This window comes from Lotus japonicus, chromosome 1 (genome assembly GCF_012489685.1).
Source record: "Lotus japonicus ecotype B-129 chromosome 1, LjGifu_v1.2".
Lineage (NCBI taxonomy): Eukaryota > Viridiplantae > Streptophyta > Magnoliopsida > Fabales > Fabaceae > Lotus > Lotus japonicus.
Genome location: NC_080041.1, coordinates 22,620,057 through 22,635,344, shown reverse-complemented (window position 1 = coordinate 22,635,344; position 15,288 = coordinate 22,620,057). Strand labels below are relative to the sequence as shown.

The window sequence follows — 15,288 nt, the reverse complement described above, 5'->3', positions numbered from 1 at the left end:
CCCCTCTTTGCGGTTCCCTTTCCTCTCGCAGCTCCTCCTTCACGCGCAAGGTGTTATGGGTGGTGATGGTGGCCGGCGGTGGCTTGGATGGTGGTGGTTCTTGGAGCAAGATGAAGGAGATGAGGGTGTGTTTACGTGATTAGCTTCTGTTTTTCTGAAGTATGAAAGAAAGAAAGAGAAATTGATTTTTCTCTCCCCTTTTACTTACAAAACTGGCGGTCAAGGGAAAATAGTGGGCTAGGGTTGTGGTTTTTGGGTTTAATGCTGATTTAAGTCAGAGGGGACAGGGTTTAATTGGTACTAATCACTCTTTACTTCAGAAAAAAAGTCAGAATCTTCCTCCCTTTTCCCTTTGCAAGGCTGCGGCATCACCACTAATGGGCTAGGATTTTCATAGCCCTAGCTCCTTCCTTCTCATCCAAGTCACTTGGCCCACTTAGCCTCTTCTTAATCTCCTGATCATGATCTCATAAGTTCACTAACCAACGCAAATAACGCATTAACCAAGGCTTAAGCCCAAAGTTTTAAGTTAGAGCTCGTAAGGTCTGGGCAGCTGGACCTTTGCTCACTAAAACGGGGATATCTGAAGCTACAGATATCGGATTGACTCGAAACCACTTGGAGAATTTTCTAGACTTGAAGGGCTACAACTCTCATGAAGGACGTTTTCCCAAATGAAGTCGTTAAGACCCTCTAAAAATTTACACAAGTTGACAGTTGTAATCTGCCAGTTATCAAACATTAGCTAAAACTTCAATTTTATTCAAACTTTCTTAAAATTGTTCCAAATTGAACTTAGGGCCTTACACCTTACCGAACGAAATGCTAATACACATCCTCACTTTTCTCCCAACCAAATCAGCATTCACCACCAGCATTCTTTCCAAGCGATGGACCTCCCTCTGCCACTCCCTCACCACCCTCAACTTCGACGATGAAGGTGCAGAAAACCAAGACGCCATATCTCGCTTCACTCGCATGGTGGACAGATTTCTTCCCTCCCCGCCCATCGTCCAGCTCCACCACCAGCCCCTCCAAACATTTTGCCTCACTTCTCGCGCTAAACCCTTCAACAAGTTCGAAGTTGACAACTGGGCTGAAGCCGCCAAACGCCGCGGCGTCAAGAATCTCCACCTTTCCATCTATTGCGCGCTCTTGTCGCCTAGGTTTTTCACCTCACAAACCCTCATAGTTTTGAAGCTCAGTGGGTGTTTTCACATAGCGAAATATGGTCATAAGTTTGAGTCGGTTGATCTTCCCTCACTCAAAACTCTTCATTTGCTAGAAGATACTTGTATAGGAGTAAGGGATAATTTCATGAAAGTTCTTTCTGGGTGTCCCAACCTCGTCGATCTGTATGCTCCTAGCTAGAGTTATATTTGTAGATGATATCTACATCCACTTTAAAACTTTGCACAAGTTGGAGAAAGCATGTATCAATGCATTGGATGTTCCTTTCACTATTGTCTATAATGTCAAGTTTCTACGCGTAACGCGGGTATGAAAATTGGGATCTATATTGCGGTCGCAATTACAATTACAGTTATGTCTTAAGGCCGTGTTTGAAAGAATTTATTTGAGCTTATGTAATAGCATAAGCGCTTATGTCAGTGTTTGGAAGATCTGTTTTGAGCTTATTTTCAATTTAAATCAATAATTTTTTTAAAATAGCTTATGAAAAGCCATAAGCGATTAATTATGCTATTTTCCCAAACAGGACCTAAATGTTAGATAAATGGAGGTTTATGTTGGCCATTGCCGGATGATCACAATTTAATATGATGATGAAAATATGATAGGATAAGTTTTTATTTCTTATATATACTCATTCAATTGCATTTTGAGATTGATCTTGATAAAATTTTGCAGATGGACAAATACATCAATCAAAAGAAAAGAGAGAACAAGCTTGTAGAAGAAGCTTGAAGAAGAAGTTGAAATCTGAGTTCAATTGATTGAATGTGATTTTCGTTACAATGTAGAAGAAAGACAAAAGCTTATTTATACTAAAACAGAATAACAAACTTGTAACTAACTGCTAATCAGTTTTAACTAACACTAATTACTTGCTAGCTACTTGCCAGCTCAGCTATGAGCACTAACTATCAGTGTTTACAACTAAGTCCCTATACTTCACTTCTGTCCACTTATGTTCAGTAAATGGTCCTCAGAGATTCTGTATTTTCACAATCAACTCCCACTACAGAGGAATGCCCGTGTTTCGAAACTTAATCAGCATTGAGCTATGTTATTGTATCTTCGATGGCTGGGATGGGGTAGTGGAAGTGCTCCTTCATTGTCCCAAGCTTCAAAATCTTGTCATTGAAAAGGTTTCTTGCATTTATGCTCATTTTTGTTTGCCGGCATAATTTTTCAAAATCTTATAATTTTATCTATGTTTAGCAGCGTGCTCAATCTGACAAAGAGAAATGGGCATATACAGAACCTGTTCCAGAATGTGTTTCATTACATCTCAGAACATGCTCTATTCGAAACTGCGTGTATCATGATTTTGAATTTGCAGCATATATAATGGAGAATGCGAGACTTTTGCAAGTGATGACCCTTTACAACAACCCCGACAAGAAGAAATCTGAGAAGGACCAATTTTTCAAACAGTTATCCAGGTGTCCAAGGATCTCTCCAACGTGTAAATTGTTTTGGGATACAAAGGAAATAAACCAACAAGAACATGAAAAGCGAAGTGCCACTTAAGGTATTATTTCCTGAGCAGAACAGTTTGCTGTTCTAATAGAGGTCAGTCATAGTGAAGGGAGTTAGAAGGCTTAACCGCATTCTTAGTTATTTAAGTTTTATTTTTAATGATATAAATGGTCATTTGGATGATTTAACTATTTAAGTTTTGTGCCATATCGCCATAGGTTTTTGTTTTAGATTCTTATAGTTGATGACTTTATGGGTTGATAAGATAAGATCATAATATAATGTGTTATTTTCTCAATATTTTTAAAATAATCGTGCAATTTTTTTACATATATTGGTTCATTTCTTTTCTGTTACAAATACTGTTCCATCTTACTGCCTGAGATGAACAAAGTACAAAGTATGGAAACATCACATTATGTAAAACAATTGCATTTGCATAAAAAGAGTAAGAAAATGAAAGGCTCAATTAAAGAATGATTGGGTTAACATACAAATGCTATTAAATTTGTGTTCAATTTGGGTGCATATACTTATCAATGTAAAATATCATATTTGAATTTTACACGCATATAGTAGACACCAAATAATAGTACATGCTTGATTCACTTTAAGTGATGTCTCGGATTCAGGAGAATCAGCCTCACTAGGATGTTGATGTTCCCGACTCAAACAAGATTATCAACTCGTTATGTATGACAATCAAATATGTACCCATGGTATCCCAACCCCTACCTTGGCAATCAAATATGTACCCATGGGTATCCTGACCCTTACCTTTGACGGAAAAATCTATTTTGACCGGATTCAGAGCAAGGACAAACTTAGAAATAGAAATAGTGATATACATATGTTGTGCATCTTCTTGGCTAATTATTATATTTTGACCAAGTGGATAATAACTTCATGTTTCAAACGTTAAGTGGTCTTTGTTAAGAAAGAGTAACAAAAAGCTTGTATACAGGTTATAGTCTGTATCAAAGTAAGAGAGAGTAATTGGAGAAGAAAGTTCTTCACTGTTGGTGCAATTAAGAAGTGTGTAAAACTCATTACAATTCAGCTTATATACAACTTTCCTAACAAAAAGCTTATATACAGCTTATAGGAAATGAGAAGGAAAGTTAGGTATCAGTTTTAACAGTAGACTGATCTTAACTGAAACTACTATAACTGCATTTAACAAATAGCTAGTAAATCTAGCACACCCCCTCAAGTTGGGAGAAAAATTCGAGCACTGGTAAGGCATGTTCATGCGGGCAAATATGGTGGAAGCTGATCATGCTCTTGCCACCATTAGGAGATATGAGGAAGCGTCAGGGCAAAGGGTCAATTTTGACAAAACTGAGTTGTCTTTTAGCCAAAATGTGCCAGAACAGTTGTGTACTCAAATCCGGAATAGGATGGAGGTTAAGGTTGTAGACTCTCATGACAAGTATCTTGGCTTGCCAACAGTTATTGGTAGGTTTAAAAAGGCTGTTTTCCTCAAGGTGCAAGAGAGAATGGTGAAGAAGCTAAAAGGATGGAAAGAAAAGTTCCTCTCAAGAGCTGGAAAAGAGGTTTTGCTCAAATCGGTTGCACAAGCAATTCCTATTTATCTTATGAGTTGCTTCAGACTTCCAGAGAATGTTTGTTCTTCAATGGCTTCCCTCATGGCTAATTTCTGGTGGGGACAAAAGAATTCAGAAAAAAAAGATCCATTGGATGAGTTGGGCAAATTTGTGCAAACCAAAGGCAAGTGGAGGGCTGGGCTTCCGAGATTTTAAGAGCTTCAATGAGGCTTTGCTAGCTAAGCAAGTTTGGAGACTGATTCAGAATGAGGAATCCATACTGTTTAAGTGCCTCAAGGCAAGGTATTTTCCAAGAAACTCCTTGCTATCTGCACCTGTGGGTTTTAGACCCAGTTATGCTTGGGGGAGCATATGCTCAGCTAGGAACTTAATCAAGGAGGAGTCAGTTTGGAAGGTTGGTAATGGGAATTTGATCTCTATATGGGACGATGCTTGGCTCCCAGGTTCCAGTTCAGGAAGAGTACTTAGTCCAATTACAGAACTCCCTTCAATAGCCAAAGTAAATTCCCTTATTGATAATGAGCAGAGGAGGTGGAAGAGCGTATTGGTGGACCAGATTTTCAATAGAGCTGAAGCTGCCCGAATTAAGACCATTCCGCTTGCCTGGGCTGATAGAAAAGATCTTTTGTGTTGGAAACATACTGTCAATGGCGTTTTTTCAGTTAAGTCAGCTTACTCCATAATCCTCCAACATAACATTTCTAATCATGCTTCATCTTCTTCTCTGAGAGCTGACTGCAGGTTTGTCTGGAAACTAAAAGTCCCTAAAAAAGTCCAGCATTTTATTTATCGCTTGGTGAACAAATCCCTGCCTTGCCAACAAAGCTTAAAAAGAAGAGGTGTTCTTTTAGCCCCTCTCTGTCCCCTGTGTGATGAATGTTTGGATGAGTCCCTTTCTCATATTTTCCTTCAGTGCCATTGGGTTAGACAGGTTTGGTTTGCCTCTACTCTGTCTATCCGTTCTGGCGACATTCAGCTTGAGATTGATAAGTGGATTCAGCAGTTAGCTTGTTCAGTTGGTGGTGAGATTATGGACCAGATTGCAATGATCCTTTGGAGTATTTGGAAAGCAAGAAATGAGAGTTTCTTTAAGAAAATTAAGCATGATGTGTGTAAGTCTCTGGAATTGGCAGTTAATTTGAGGACATAATGGCTATGTCATCAACCACAATTTGAGAGAATGGGATCATCTAGTGCTGTGTGGACTCCTCCACCTTCGGGTTCTATGAAGCTAAACTTTGATGCTGGTTGGGCGGGTCCTCGTGGCCAAGGATTTGGGTTGGTTGTCAGAGATGATAAAGGGGCTTTTCAAGTTGCAGCCTCCCACTATGAAGATCACAGATCGGATCCTCTGGTTGCTGAAGCTTTGAGCTTCAGATGGGCCCTAAAGTTAGCTGCAGAATGGAATTTGGACAACTTAGTCATTGTGTCCGATTGTCAACAGCTTGTTACAGCTTTTCACCAGTGTCATAGCTTCCCCTCTTTGCAGCAGATTTTGCTGGACTGTCAGCAGCTCTTTTCTAGCTTTAATTGTTGTTCTTTTCTTTTTGAATGTAGAAAAACAAATGTAGTAGCTCATGCTCTTGCAGCTGAGAGTCACTTGTATCATGACTGTGCTTGGTGGGGAGATCCTCCTGTTGGTATCCTGTTACACCTAGCTGCAGATTTGCCTGATCTTTGAATGAAATGGTTTGTTGCTTTCAAAAAAAAAAAGTCCCATAAGATGTTGAAAAGGAACTTCAGGAAGGGCCTTGGTAAGCATGCCAGCAAGTTGGTTGTGTGAAGAGACATGAATGAGATTGAGGAACTTAAAGGACACATGTTCCATGATGAAGTGGCACTCAATATCTACATACTTTGATCTCTCATTACAAGTGGGATTTGTGGCAAGTTGGCATGCAGACTTGCTATCACAAATAACCATCACTAACCGAAAGGAATATTTGAAAAGATGTTAGCACCTGTTTAAACCACAAGAGTTCACTAGCAAGGCAAGCAAGTGCCATGTATTCTGCCTTTGCAAATGATCTTGCAACTGTGGGTTGCTTCTCGGACTTCCTAGCAATTAGTGAAGTACCAATGAAGATGGAGAAGCCTGTAGTGGATTTGCGAGAAACTTGACAACTCCCAATCTGCATCTACATAGGTAGCGACTAGAAAGGATGAGTTTGCAGAAAACATGATCCCTGGGCCTGAAGAAGAAGAACTATTTAAGTACTGGAAAACATGATGAACAACTTGTAAATGAGTGGTTCTTGAGAAGCTTGTCTTTAGCCATATAAAGACCTATTTAACTTTCACACAAGATTGGGACTGGCAGCAGGATATCCCTAATGTAAACTTCTTCAGATAAATTCCCATCTAAGAAGACATTGTTGATATCTAATTGAAGCCAAATGCCAATTCTTTTAAGCTGCAATAGAAAGTAAGACCCTTACATATGTGATTTTGGCAACAAGAGTGAAAGTCTATATAAAATCAATTTTTGCTTATTAAGTGTTGGTCAATCTGCAAGTGCACAGATATCTCCGGGTTTTAAATATCGAATCCACATGGACCGTGAGTGAGAATTATGGTTTAAGCTTGAAGCTTGTGAGATTGAAAGCAAGTAAAATTTAGATTTTGGATTTGTTTGTTTGTAACAAAAGTTTGCAAAATAAGCAATGGTAAAGAGATTAAAATATCAATTGATAAAGATGTTCTGGGTTAATGCTCATCCAATCCTCCATAATCAACCTACCCTATGCAAATGAAACCTTGAATCAACCCCTTGTTGTTATAGCTTAGATACTCACTCATTGATTCCTCACATGAGCAATTCTCCCATACTAAAAGCTAAGCCCAATTCCTTGTGTACCTAATCATTTATATGAGGATTAAAAGCGTGCAATTTTCAGGCCAACAAAACCATTCCCCCACTCTATTCCTAGAAGCAAGCATAGAGAGATCAATTTCAACCCAAGTCCCTAAACCACAACAATCTTCCGATATGATTGTAATTTAGCCTTTAGCAAATGTGCACCCAAGCTAATCATGCATTATAGAATTGAAAAACAAGGTAGATTCAAGAACAAGAGCACAGGGATAGGATTTAAGACTAGAAATTCATGAAATCACATTGAACCCAAAGCAAAAGAGAGTACTAGCCACTCATGGCTAGTGAATCCATACAAGAAATGTAAAAAAAACCTGGAAAATACAAGGTGGAAGCCTCTCACAAGCCCCAAAAGCACTTCCTAAGCTTCTATACTTGGTAAAAATCTAAGTAAAAATCAGAAGTCCTGAACAAAATGGCCTAAAACCTTATTTATAGGCATTCTGTACGAGCCAGGGCGCTCAAGCGCTGACCTGGGGCGCTTGAGCGCCCATGAAGCAGAAGCTTCACTTTCCCTTCTGGCAAGATGGCGCTCAGGCGCCAGGCTAGGGCGCTTGAGCGCCATACACTCGGTTTTGGGGACTTTCCAGCTTTTTGTAACCCTCCTTTGAATGTTCTCATCAATTCTTCACCCTTTTGGCATTCTTTCTTCAAGAGTAACCTGCTGCAGCACTAAAGGACCAAGACAAGTAGTAAAATCAAGAAATTCAAAGAGTTTTTAATCACCTTAGTCCTCACAAAACCATGACAAAACACATGCAAGTCCTAAACTCTATAAAAATGCAAAAAGAACCCTCATAAAACCATAAAATTACTAAAACTAAACTCAAACTCAAATAAACATAAAAATGCCTGAGAATGCATGAAACACTACATGAGACAAAGAAAAAGACCCAAAACACTCTAAGAAATGACCCTAAAAACACTACTAAATTAGGGTCATCATTAAGTGTAGCCTTTGGCTACATGTCGTGCCTTGTACTGGTCATTTGTTCCATCTGCTTTGGGCTTGATTTTAAAAAGCCAAAGACAAGCAATAGCTTCTTTATCTTAAGGCAACATCACAACTGACCAGGTATTATTGAGTTCAAGAGCTGCCAACTCTTCAACCATAGTCCATAGCTTTCCTCCATTGTAGAAATCTAACAGCTTGCTGATAAAACTGAGGTTCGTAGGAGCAATTGACTTGTATGATGTAGTCTCTATAAGAAAGAGAAAACGATCTGATAGAATAGAATATTCTTGCATTAATTCTTATGTAAATATGCCTATAATTAGGGTTTAGTTTTTATTAATAGTCAACAATGTATTTGTATAAATAGGGTGTTTACCCATCAATAATATTCATGGAAAACATTTCCTTCATGGTATCATTGAGCAGGTTCAGATCCTTCCTTATCTGACCTAATTTTTACTATTATTTTATTTCCTTCTTCTTCTTCTCTTCTCATAGCCACCGCCGCCGCCGCTCACTCATAGTGCAGCCGCCGCCGCCGCTGAGTTCCCCGCGCCTCCTCTTCGCGCCACCGGACAACGCCAGCCACCGCGCCTCTCTTCGCAGCGCCGTAGCTCCTCCACGTTCGCTCCCAACGAACCTCTGCTTTCGATCGCTCCAGATCTCCCCAGGCCCGCGCCTCCTTTTTGCGCCGCCGCACCACCATCTGCCTCCGACCGCCGCCGCATGCCCGTCGACGACCGCCGGCCCCTCGCGCACCACTCCCTTCCTCTAGAACGGACGTGCGCCGCCGCCCCTAGGGTTAGCATCTCCTTGCAACCCGCGGCCCAGGATCTGTTTGGCAGATCCGACCCGCTTGCTTCTCAGACCCGAGAAGCCTTCCAACCGGGTCAACCAGACCGGTTTGACCACACGGTTGGACCGTCCACAAAAAAAAATCCTTATTTTTTTTTTCTTTCTTCTGATTGTTTTAATGGCAGATTCAAGCTCCACCAACGGCGCCCCTACTAGTGACACGACCACTACCGTGGTCCCTCCACCTGTCCCGCCGGCTAAGTCCGACTTTCATCCAGCCCTTGCTGTCACCAATATCAAAAACAACATTCCCTTCAAACTCGAGATAGACAAGGATCATTATGCTCTAAGGGCTGAATTGTTTGAAACTCATGCTCACGCCACTCAGGTGCTCCACCACATCATTCCTCAAGCTGACATGGAGCCTCCTGCGCGCACTGATGCTTCCTATGCCCGGTGGGCCACTCTTGACTCTACTGTCAAACAGTGGATTTATTCCACCATCTCCTTTGACCTTCTCTCCACTGTTATGGAGAAAGGTTCTAAAGCTATGGCTACATGGAACCGTATAGCTTCTATGTTTGAGGACAATCAGAACTCTCGTGCGGTCGCTCTCGACCAAGATTTCATCTCTACTCGCATGGAGGACTTTCCTAATGTTTCGGCCTATTGTCAGCGTCTGAAACACATCTCTGATCAGTTGAGGAATGTTGGTGCCCCAGTTAGTGATCATCGTCTTGTTCTCCAGTTGGTCTCTGGTCTCACTGAGCCTTTCCGTGGTGTTGCCACCCTGATTCGTCAGAGTGAACCTTTGCCTCCTTTCCTCAAGGTTCGCTCCATGCTAATTCTAGAGGAATCTGGTCTCGCCAAGATGTCAAGCCTTGCCTCTCAGACTGCTTTGCACACCTCTGCTTCTCTTCCACGGGACCCTGCTGACTCTTCTCAACAGCGCACAACCAACCGCAGCAATCAGGGACACTCTAACTACCGTTCTGGGTCAGGGCAACATCGTAACTCTCAGGGTAGTTCTGGTAAACCTAAAAGGAAAGGTGGCTCCCGCTATACTGGATCATCTGGCTCCTTTGGTTCCCCTGCTGCAGCCCCTCCACCATGGCGCCCGCCTCCACAAGCATCCTGGCATCCCTGGGGTTGGGCTCCTCCCCCTGGTTGGGCTCCTTCCCCTTGGGGCATGCCTCCTTGTCCTTACCCCACATCTCAGTGGTCGCGTCCCATGGGTCCTCCGCAGCAACCCGGCGTTCTGGGTCAGCGTCCTCAGGCCTACTCCGCTATTGCTTCTCCAGCACCCACTGATATCGCTGCTGTCATGCACACCATGTCCTTGACTCCTCCAGACACCACGTGGTACATGGACACCGACGCCTCTTCCCATACTACGGCATCTCAAGGTACTCTCACGTCTTATTCTAATTTAAGTCATTTAAATCAGAAACTGATAGTTGGTAGTGGTCAGGGCATTCCAATTCAGGGTTCGGGACACACTTCTATTCCCACCCCTCACAAACCTTTAGCACTCAACCATGTCTTGCACACTCCGCGAATTATTAAAAACTTAATTTCTGTGCGACAACTCACTACTGACAATAATGTTTCTGTTTCTTTTGATCCATTTGGATTCTCGGTGTCTGACTTCCAGACGGGGATGCCTCTCCTGAGATGTAACAGCCTCGGCGACCTCTACCCAGTCACCCGTTCCTCTCATTTTGCTGGTCTTGCTTCTGGTGTCGGGCACAATCGTCTTGGTCATCCAGCTTCCTCAGCTTTAAATCACCTTAGGAATAATAAACTTATTTCTTATGAACCTTCGCGTTCTAGTACTGTTTGTGATTCTTGTGTTTTAGGCAAACATGTTCGGTTGCCTTTCAGTTCCTCTGAAACTATTACTTTGAGGCCATTTGATATTTTGCATAGTGATTTATGGACGTCTCTTGTTTTAAGCACTGCTGGTCATCGTTATTACGTTTTGTTTTTGGATGATCACACTGATTTTTTATGGACGTTTTCGATTAGTAAGAAATCTCAGGTTTATGAGATATTTACCACTCTTGCTACACTTATTAAAACTCAATTTTCAGCAAATATTAAATGTCTTCAATGTGATAATGGACGTGAATATGACAATGATTCCTTTCGCCGGTATTGTGATGCTAATGGTCTTATTTTTCGCTTCTCTTGCCCTCACACTTCGTCTCAAAACGGCAAAGCAGAACGAAAAATCCGCACCATTAACAACATGATCTGCACCCTCTTGGCTCATTCGTTTGTTCCTCCTTCCTTTTGGCATCATGCCCTTCAAATGGCAACGTACCTTCTGAACATTCTGCCCCGCAAGACTCTTCAAAATGATTCTCCTACTCAGTTGTTATATCATCGTGACCCTTCATACTCACACTTACGTGTCTTTGGTTGTCTATGTTTTCCTCTTTTTCCTTCCGCTACAATAAACAAACTACAACCACGTTCGTCTCCGTGTGTTTTCCTGGGGTATCCGATGAATCACAGAGGTTATAAATGTTATGATTTGTCAAACAGAAAACTAATAATTTCGCGGCATGTTATCTTTGACGAAACTAGATTTCCTTTTGCTGATTTGCCTTTGGACTCTACCTCCTCTTATGATTGTTTCACCGAGGACCTACCTCCTTCTCTGATCCATCATTGGCAAACGACATCCACAGGCCCTCCTGACCCTTTGATCCTACCGTCGAGTCCCACTGACTCTACGCCGCCCTCACCGGCCCCCACCTCCTCGCCTACTTCTTCTGCGTCTTTACCCTTGCCTCCGGTCCCACCTGCACCTCCAATTCGGACCATGACCACCCGTAGCATGCACGGTATTTCCAAACCTAAAAAGCCTTTTAGTCTTTCGGTCTCTATTGATGACCCGTCCATCTCACCCTTGCCTCGTAACCCAAAACAAGCCTTATCCGATCCCAATTGGAAGTCCGCTATGCAGTCTGAATTTAATGCTCTTATTAGAAATAATACGTGGGAGTTGGTTCCCCGTCCTTGTGATGCTAATGTTATTCGATGTATGTGGATTTTTCGCCATAAAAAGCAGTCTAATGGTTTGTTTGAGCGTTATAAGGCTCGTCTTGTAGGTGATGGCAGGTCTCAGATTGCAGGTGTGGATTGTGCCGAGACTTTCAGCCCCGTGGTAAAACCAGCTACCATACGGACAGTTCTCAGCATTGCTCTCTCTAAATCTTGGCCCATTCATCAGTTGGATGTCCAGAATGCTTTTCTGCATGGTGATCTCCATGAGACTGTCTACATGCATCAGCCTTTGGGTTTCCGCGACTCTCAGCACCCGGACTATGTCTGCCGCCTGAAGAAGTCTCTTTATGGTCTGAAACAGGCGCCTCGTGCTTGGTATCAGCGGTTTGCTGACTATGTTTCCTTTATTGGTTTTCGGCACAGCGCTTCCGATCATTCTCTTTTCATCTTCCGGCGGGGTCCTGATATTGCCTACATACTTCTCTATGTTGATGACATCATTCTGGTTGCTTCGTCGCATGCTCTCCGCAACTCCTTTATGGCACTTCTTGCATCAGAATTTGCTATGAAGGATCTTGGTCCTCTGAGTTACTTTCTTGGCATCGCTGTCGCTCGACATGCAGGTGACCTCTTTCTCAGTCAGAGCACTTATGCTAGTGAGATTCTTGCTCGAGCCGGCATGGCTTCGTGCAACCCTTCTGCTACTCCGGTTGACACCAAGCAGAAGCTCAGTTCTTCTTCAGGGACTCCTTGTGAGGATGCCACCTTGTATCGGAGTCTTGCTGGTGCTCTCCAGTACCTTACATTTACTCGTCCTGACATTTCTTATGCAGTTCAGCAGGTTTGCCTATATATGCATGCTCCCCGCACCGAGCACATGCTTGCCCTCAAGCGTGTCTTGCGCTATGTTCGTGGCACCTTGACTTATGGTCTACATTTGTATCCCTCCCCCATTGAGAAACTTGTTTCTTACACTGATGCTGACTGGGGGGATGTCCTGACACCAGGCGCTCTACTTCTGGTTACTGTGTTTTCCTTGGCGACAACCTCATTTCTTGGTCCTCCAAGCGGCAACCCACCCTCTCTCGCTCTAGTGCTGAAGCTGAATATAGAGGTGTTGCTAATGTTGTCTCCGAGTCCTGTTGGATCCGCAATTTACTTCTCGAACTTCATTTCCCTCTCTCTCAGACAACATTGGTCCACTGTGACAATGTTAGTGCCATCTACCTGTCTGGAAATCCAATGCACCATCAACGTACTAAACATATAGAAATGGATATCCACTTTGTTCGGAAAAAGGTCGCGCGTGGTCAGGCTCGCGTCCTTCATGTTCCTTCCCGCCATCAGATTGCGGACATATTTACTAAGGGCCTTCCTCGGGTCCTCTTTGATGATTTTCGTTCCAGTCTCAGCGTCGGTGAACTTCCCGCTTCGACTGCGGGGGTGTGATAGAATAGAATATTCTTGCATTAATTCTTATGTAAATATGCCTATAATTAGGGTTTAGTTTTTATTAATAGTCAACAATGTATTTGTATAAATAGGGTGTTTACCCATCAATAATATTCATGGAAAACATTTCCTTCACGATCATATGTAAGATGAGCAGTGAGAGAAGGTGTATGACATATGTAGTCTTGTAAATGTGACAGAGGCTTAATAGTTCGAGTGGATCTTCTGACAACTGGGTGAATTTGATTACTCACTTGTGCAGCTAGAATTGGATCAACATCTGGAATTGAATTAGCAGCTGAAATTGGATCAGTAGGGTCATCAACAGATAGCTCAGTTACATGACTTGGAAGAACAAGTCTGTCTCTCATATCATGAGAGGTAATATCAGATGAAGGTGATGGATGACATTGGGGAAACCTGCCCTGATGATGGGAGGCAGGGAGGTAGCACTGGTGATGCTCGACATTATGTTCATCGATTCCTCTATGGTTCTTGGAATAATACTGCACAACTCTCAGAGCATTTCAGTGGCTTGAAACGAGGGCAAAGTGGTAATGAAAAGATGTTTTCTGATGTTCAGGTATATATAGAAATGTTAACTTTTTGTTATTTTTTTCTAAGTCTCATTCCTTATTCTCAATACAAATATATTGTTGTACTCAGAATGGAGAGCTAGGTAGTCAAGTTCATACGTTATCTTTTACCAAAAACTTCAGCAGTCTGATTGCTATGGAGAAGTTGCTTCAATCCCAGATCAGTAAAATCAGAGCAAACGAGGTTGTTCTAGTCATCTTCAAAGCATTGCCGAAGTAGGATTTTTTGTATATGCAAAAAGCAATTGTTTTTAAAGCATATTATAATCTTGCAGTGATGAATTAACAAAAACTATTGGCAATGTAGTGATATTTTTTTTATAATTTCTTTAACTAGTGGAAAAAGTAACTATTAGAAGATTATCTGAGAAGAATATATTTGGTTGAGTGTAATGTTGATGAACTGTATGGTTGAGTTAGACTAATAAAAATCCACATTCCATGATGTTCATTGATGTGTTTGAATCCCCATCAAAAGAAAGGAAGCAGGTTGCATTAAGTTGTTTTGGTTGTTGAATCATTCCATCTTAAATTAAAATGATTTTTGTTTTTGTTGAGTCAAACTTTTGAAAGGGTGGTTGAGTTTGTTTATCTGAAAAGAGTCATGTTAACCACATTTGAATACCATATAACCAAATGGAGAACAAAGGACGTAACATGTACTTAAATAAGGTGGTTTGGCCTTTTACCATAATTTATGAGTGAAAGAATCATGAATTCATGATGGACCTTCTGTGCATAGATTTATGTTTGGCTACACTTTGCTAAAATAAGTCTCTTGTGAAAAGCATATTTGATTTAGATCAAAATTAAATTTTAATTTTTACATTGAGAATTTCATATTAAGTTTTATCAACATATACTTCAAAGTGAAAGTTATTAGACAAATCAATTTTTTTGTTATCAAAATTAGTTCTACAAAGTTAAGCACATGCAGTGCATCAAAGAAGCTTCATGTGGTGTGACTCAGGTCATGAAACACATAGTAATGTGTGTTGTGTGATGCTCCTACTCAATTACGTTCCTTTACATGTGTGCACCCTCATGCAAGTCAAGCTTTGCTGAGTTAGTCATTGTTGGTTTCTGAATAAAAAGCTTCACAAAGAATTCCACGGGTTGCTGAAAGTGGTTTAAACAAAATTAGAGAATAATTTTCTATCCATTAAGAGTATAAAAGATTTATACAATCAGACCAGTCAGATATCAAAGATGAGGGAATACCAATTTTTTATTTTATTTAATTAATTGATGTGATTCATTTAGTCGCATATTGTTGTCGGTTGCAAGATACCTTAAAAAACAAAAAACAATTATTGACTTAAATATGTTTTTGACCCCTCTAAAATTAGGGTCTTTTGGTTTAGGCCC

General features: G+C 41.4%; 3 protein-coding genes across 3 annotated transcripts; all 3 read left to right on the top strand.

Moving 5' to 3' along the window:
* Positions 1 to 822: 822 nt before the first annotated feature.
* Positions 823 to 1,371, top strand: LOC130730218 (F-box/LRR-repeat protein At3g59200-like). Its single transcript, XM_057582167.1, has one exon. The coding sequence runs from the start codon at positions 823 to 825 to the stop codon at positions 1,369 to 1,371; it is 549 nt and encodes a 182-aa protein (XP_057438150.1).
* Positions 1,372 to 5,412: 4,041 nt separating this feature from the next.
* Positions 5,413 to 5,913, top strand: LOC130730198 (uncharacterized). Its single transcript, XM_057582147.1, has one exon. It carries the CDS (start codon positions 5,413 to 5,415, stop codon positions 5,911 to 5,913), a length of 501 nt encoding a protein of 166 aa, XP_057438130.1.
* A 7,552-nt stretch (positions 5,914 to 13,465) lies between these two features.
* LOC130731711 (transcription factor bHLH130-like) lies at positions 13,466 to 14,286 on the top strand. The gene is made up of 2 exons (XM_057583961.1): positions 13,466 to 13,907; positions 13,991 to 14,286. Exons 1-2 carry the CDS (start codon positions 13,716 to 13,718, stop codon positions 14,138 to 14,140), a joined length of 342 nt encoding a protein of 113 aa, XP_057439944.1. The 5' UTR covers positions 13,466 to 13,715; the 3' UTR covers positions 14,141 to 14,286.
* The last annotated feature ends 1,002 nt before the right edge of the window (positions 14,287 to 15,288 follow it).

Coding starts and splice junctions, on each gene's coding strand:
- LOC130730198 (XM_057582147.1), top strand. CDS start 5,413: ATGGGATCATCTAGTGCTGTGTGGACTCCTCCACCTTCGGGTTCTATG.
- LOC130731711 (XM_057583961.1), top strand. CDS start 13,716: ATGAAGGTGATGGATGACATTGGGGAAACCTGCCCTGATGATGGGAGG. Junction 13,908..13,990: donor AGATGTTTTCTGATGTTCAG/GTATATATAGAA, acceptor TGTTGTACTCAG/AATGGAGAGCTAGGTAGTCA.
- LOC130730218 (XM_057582167.1), top strand. CDS start 823: ATGCTAATACACATCCTCACTTTTCTCCCAACCAAATCAGCATTCACC.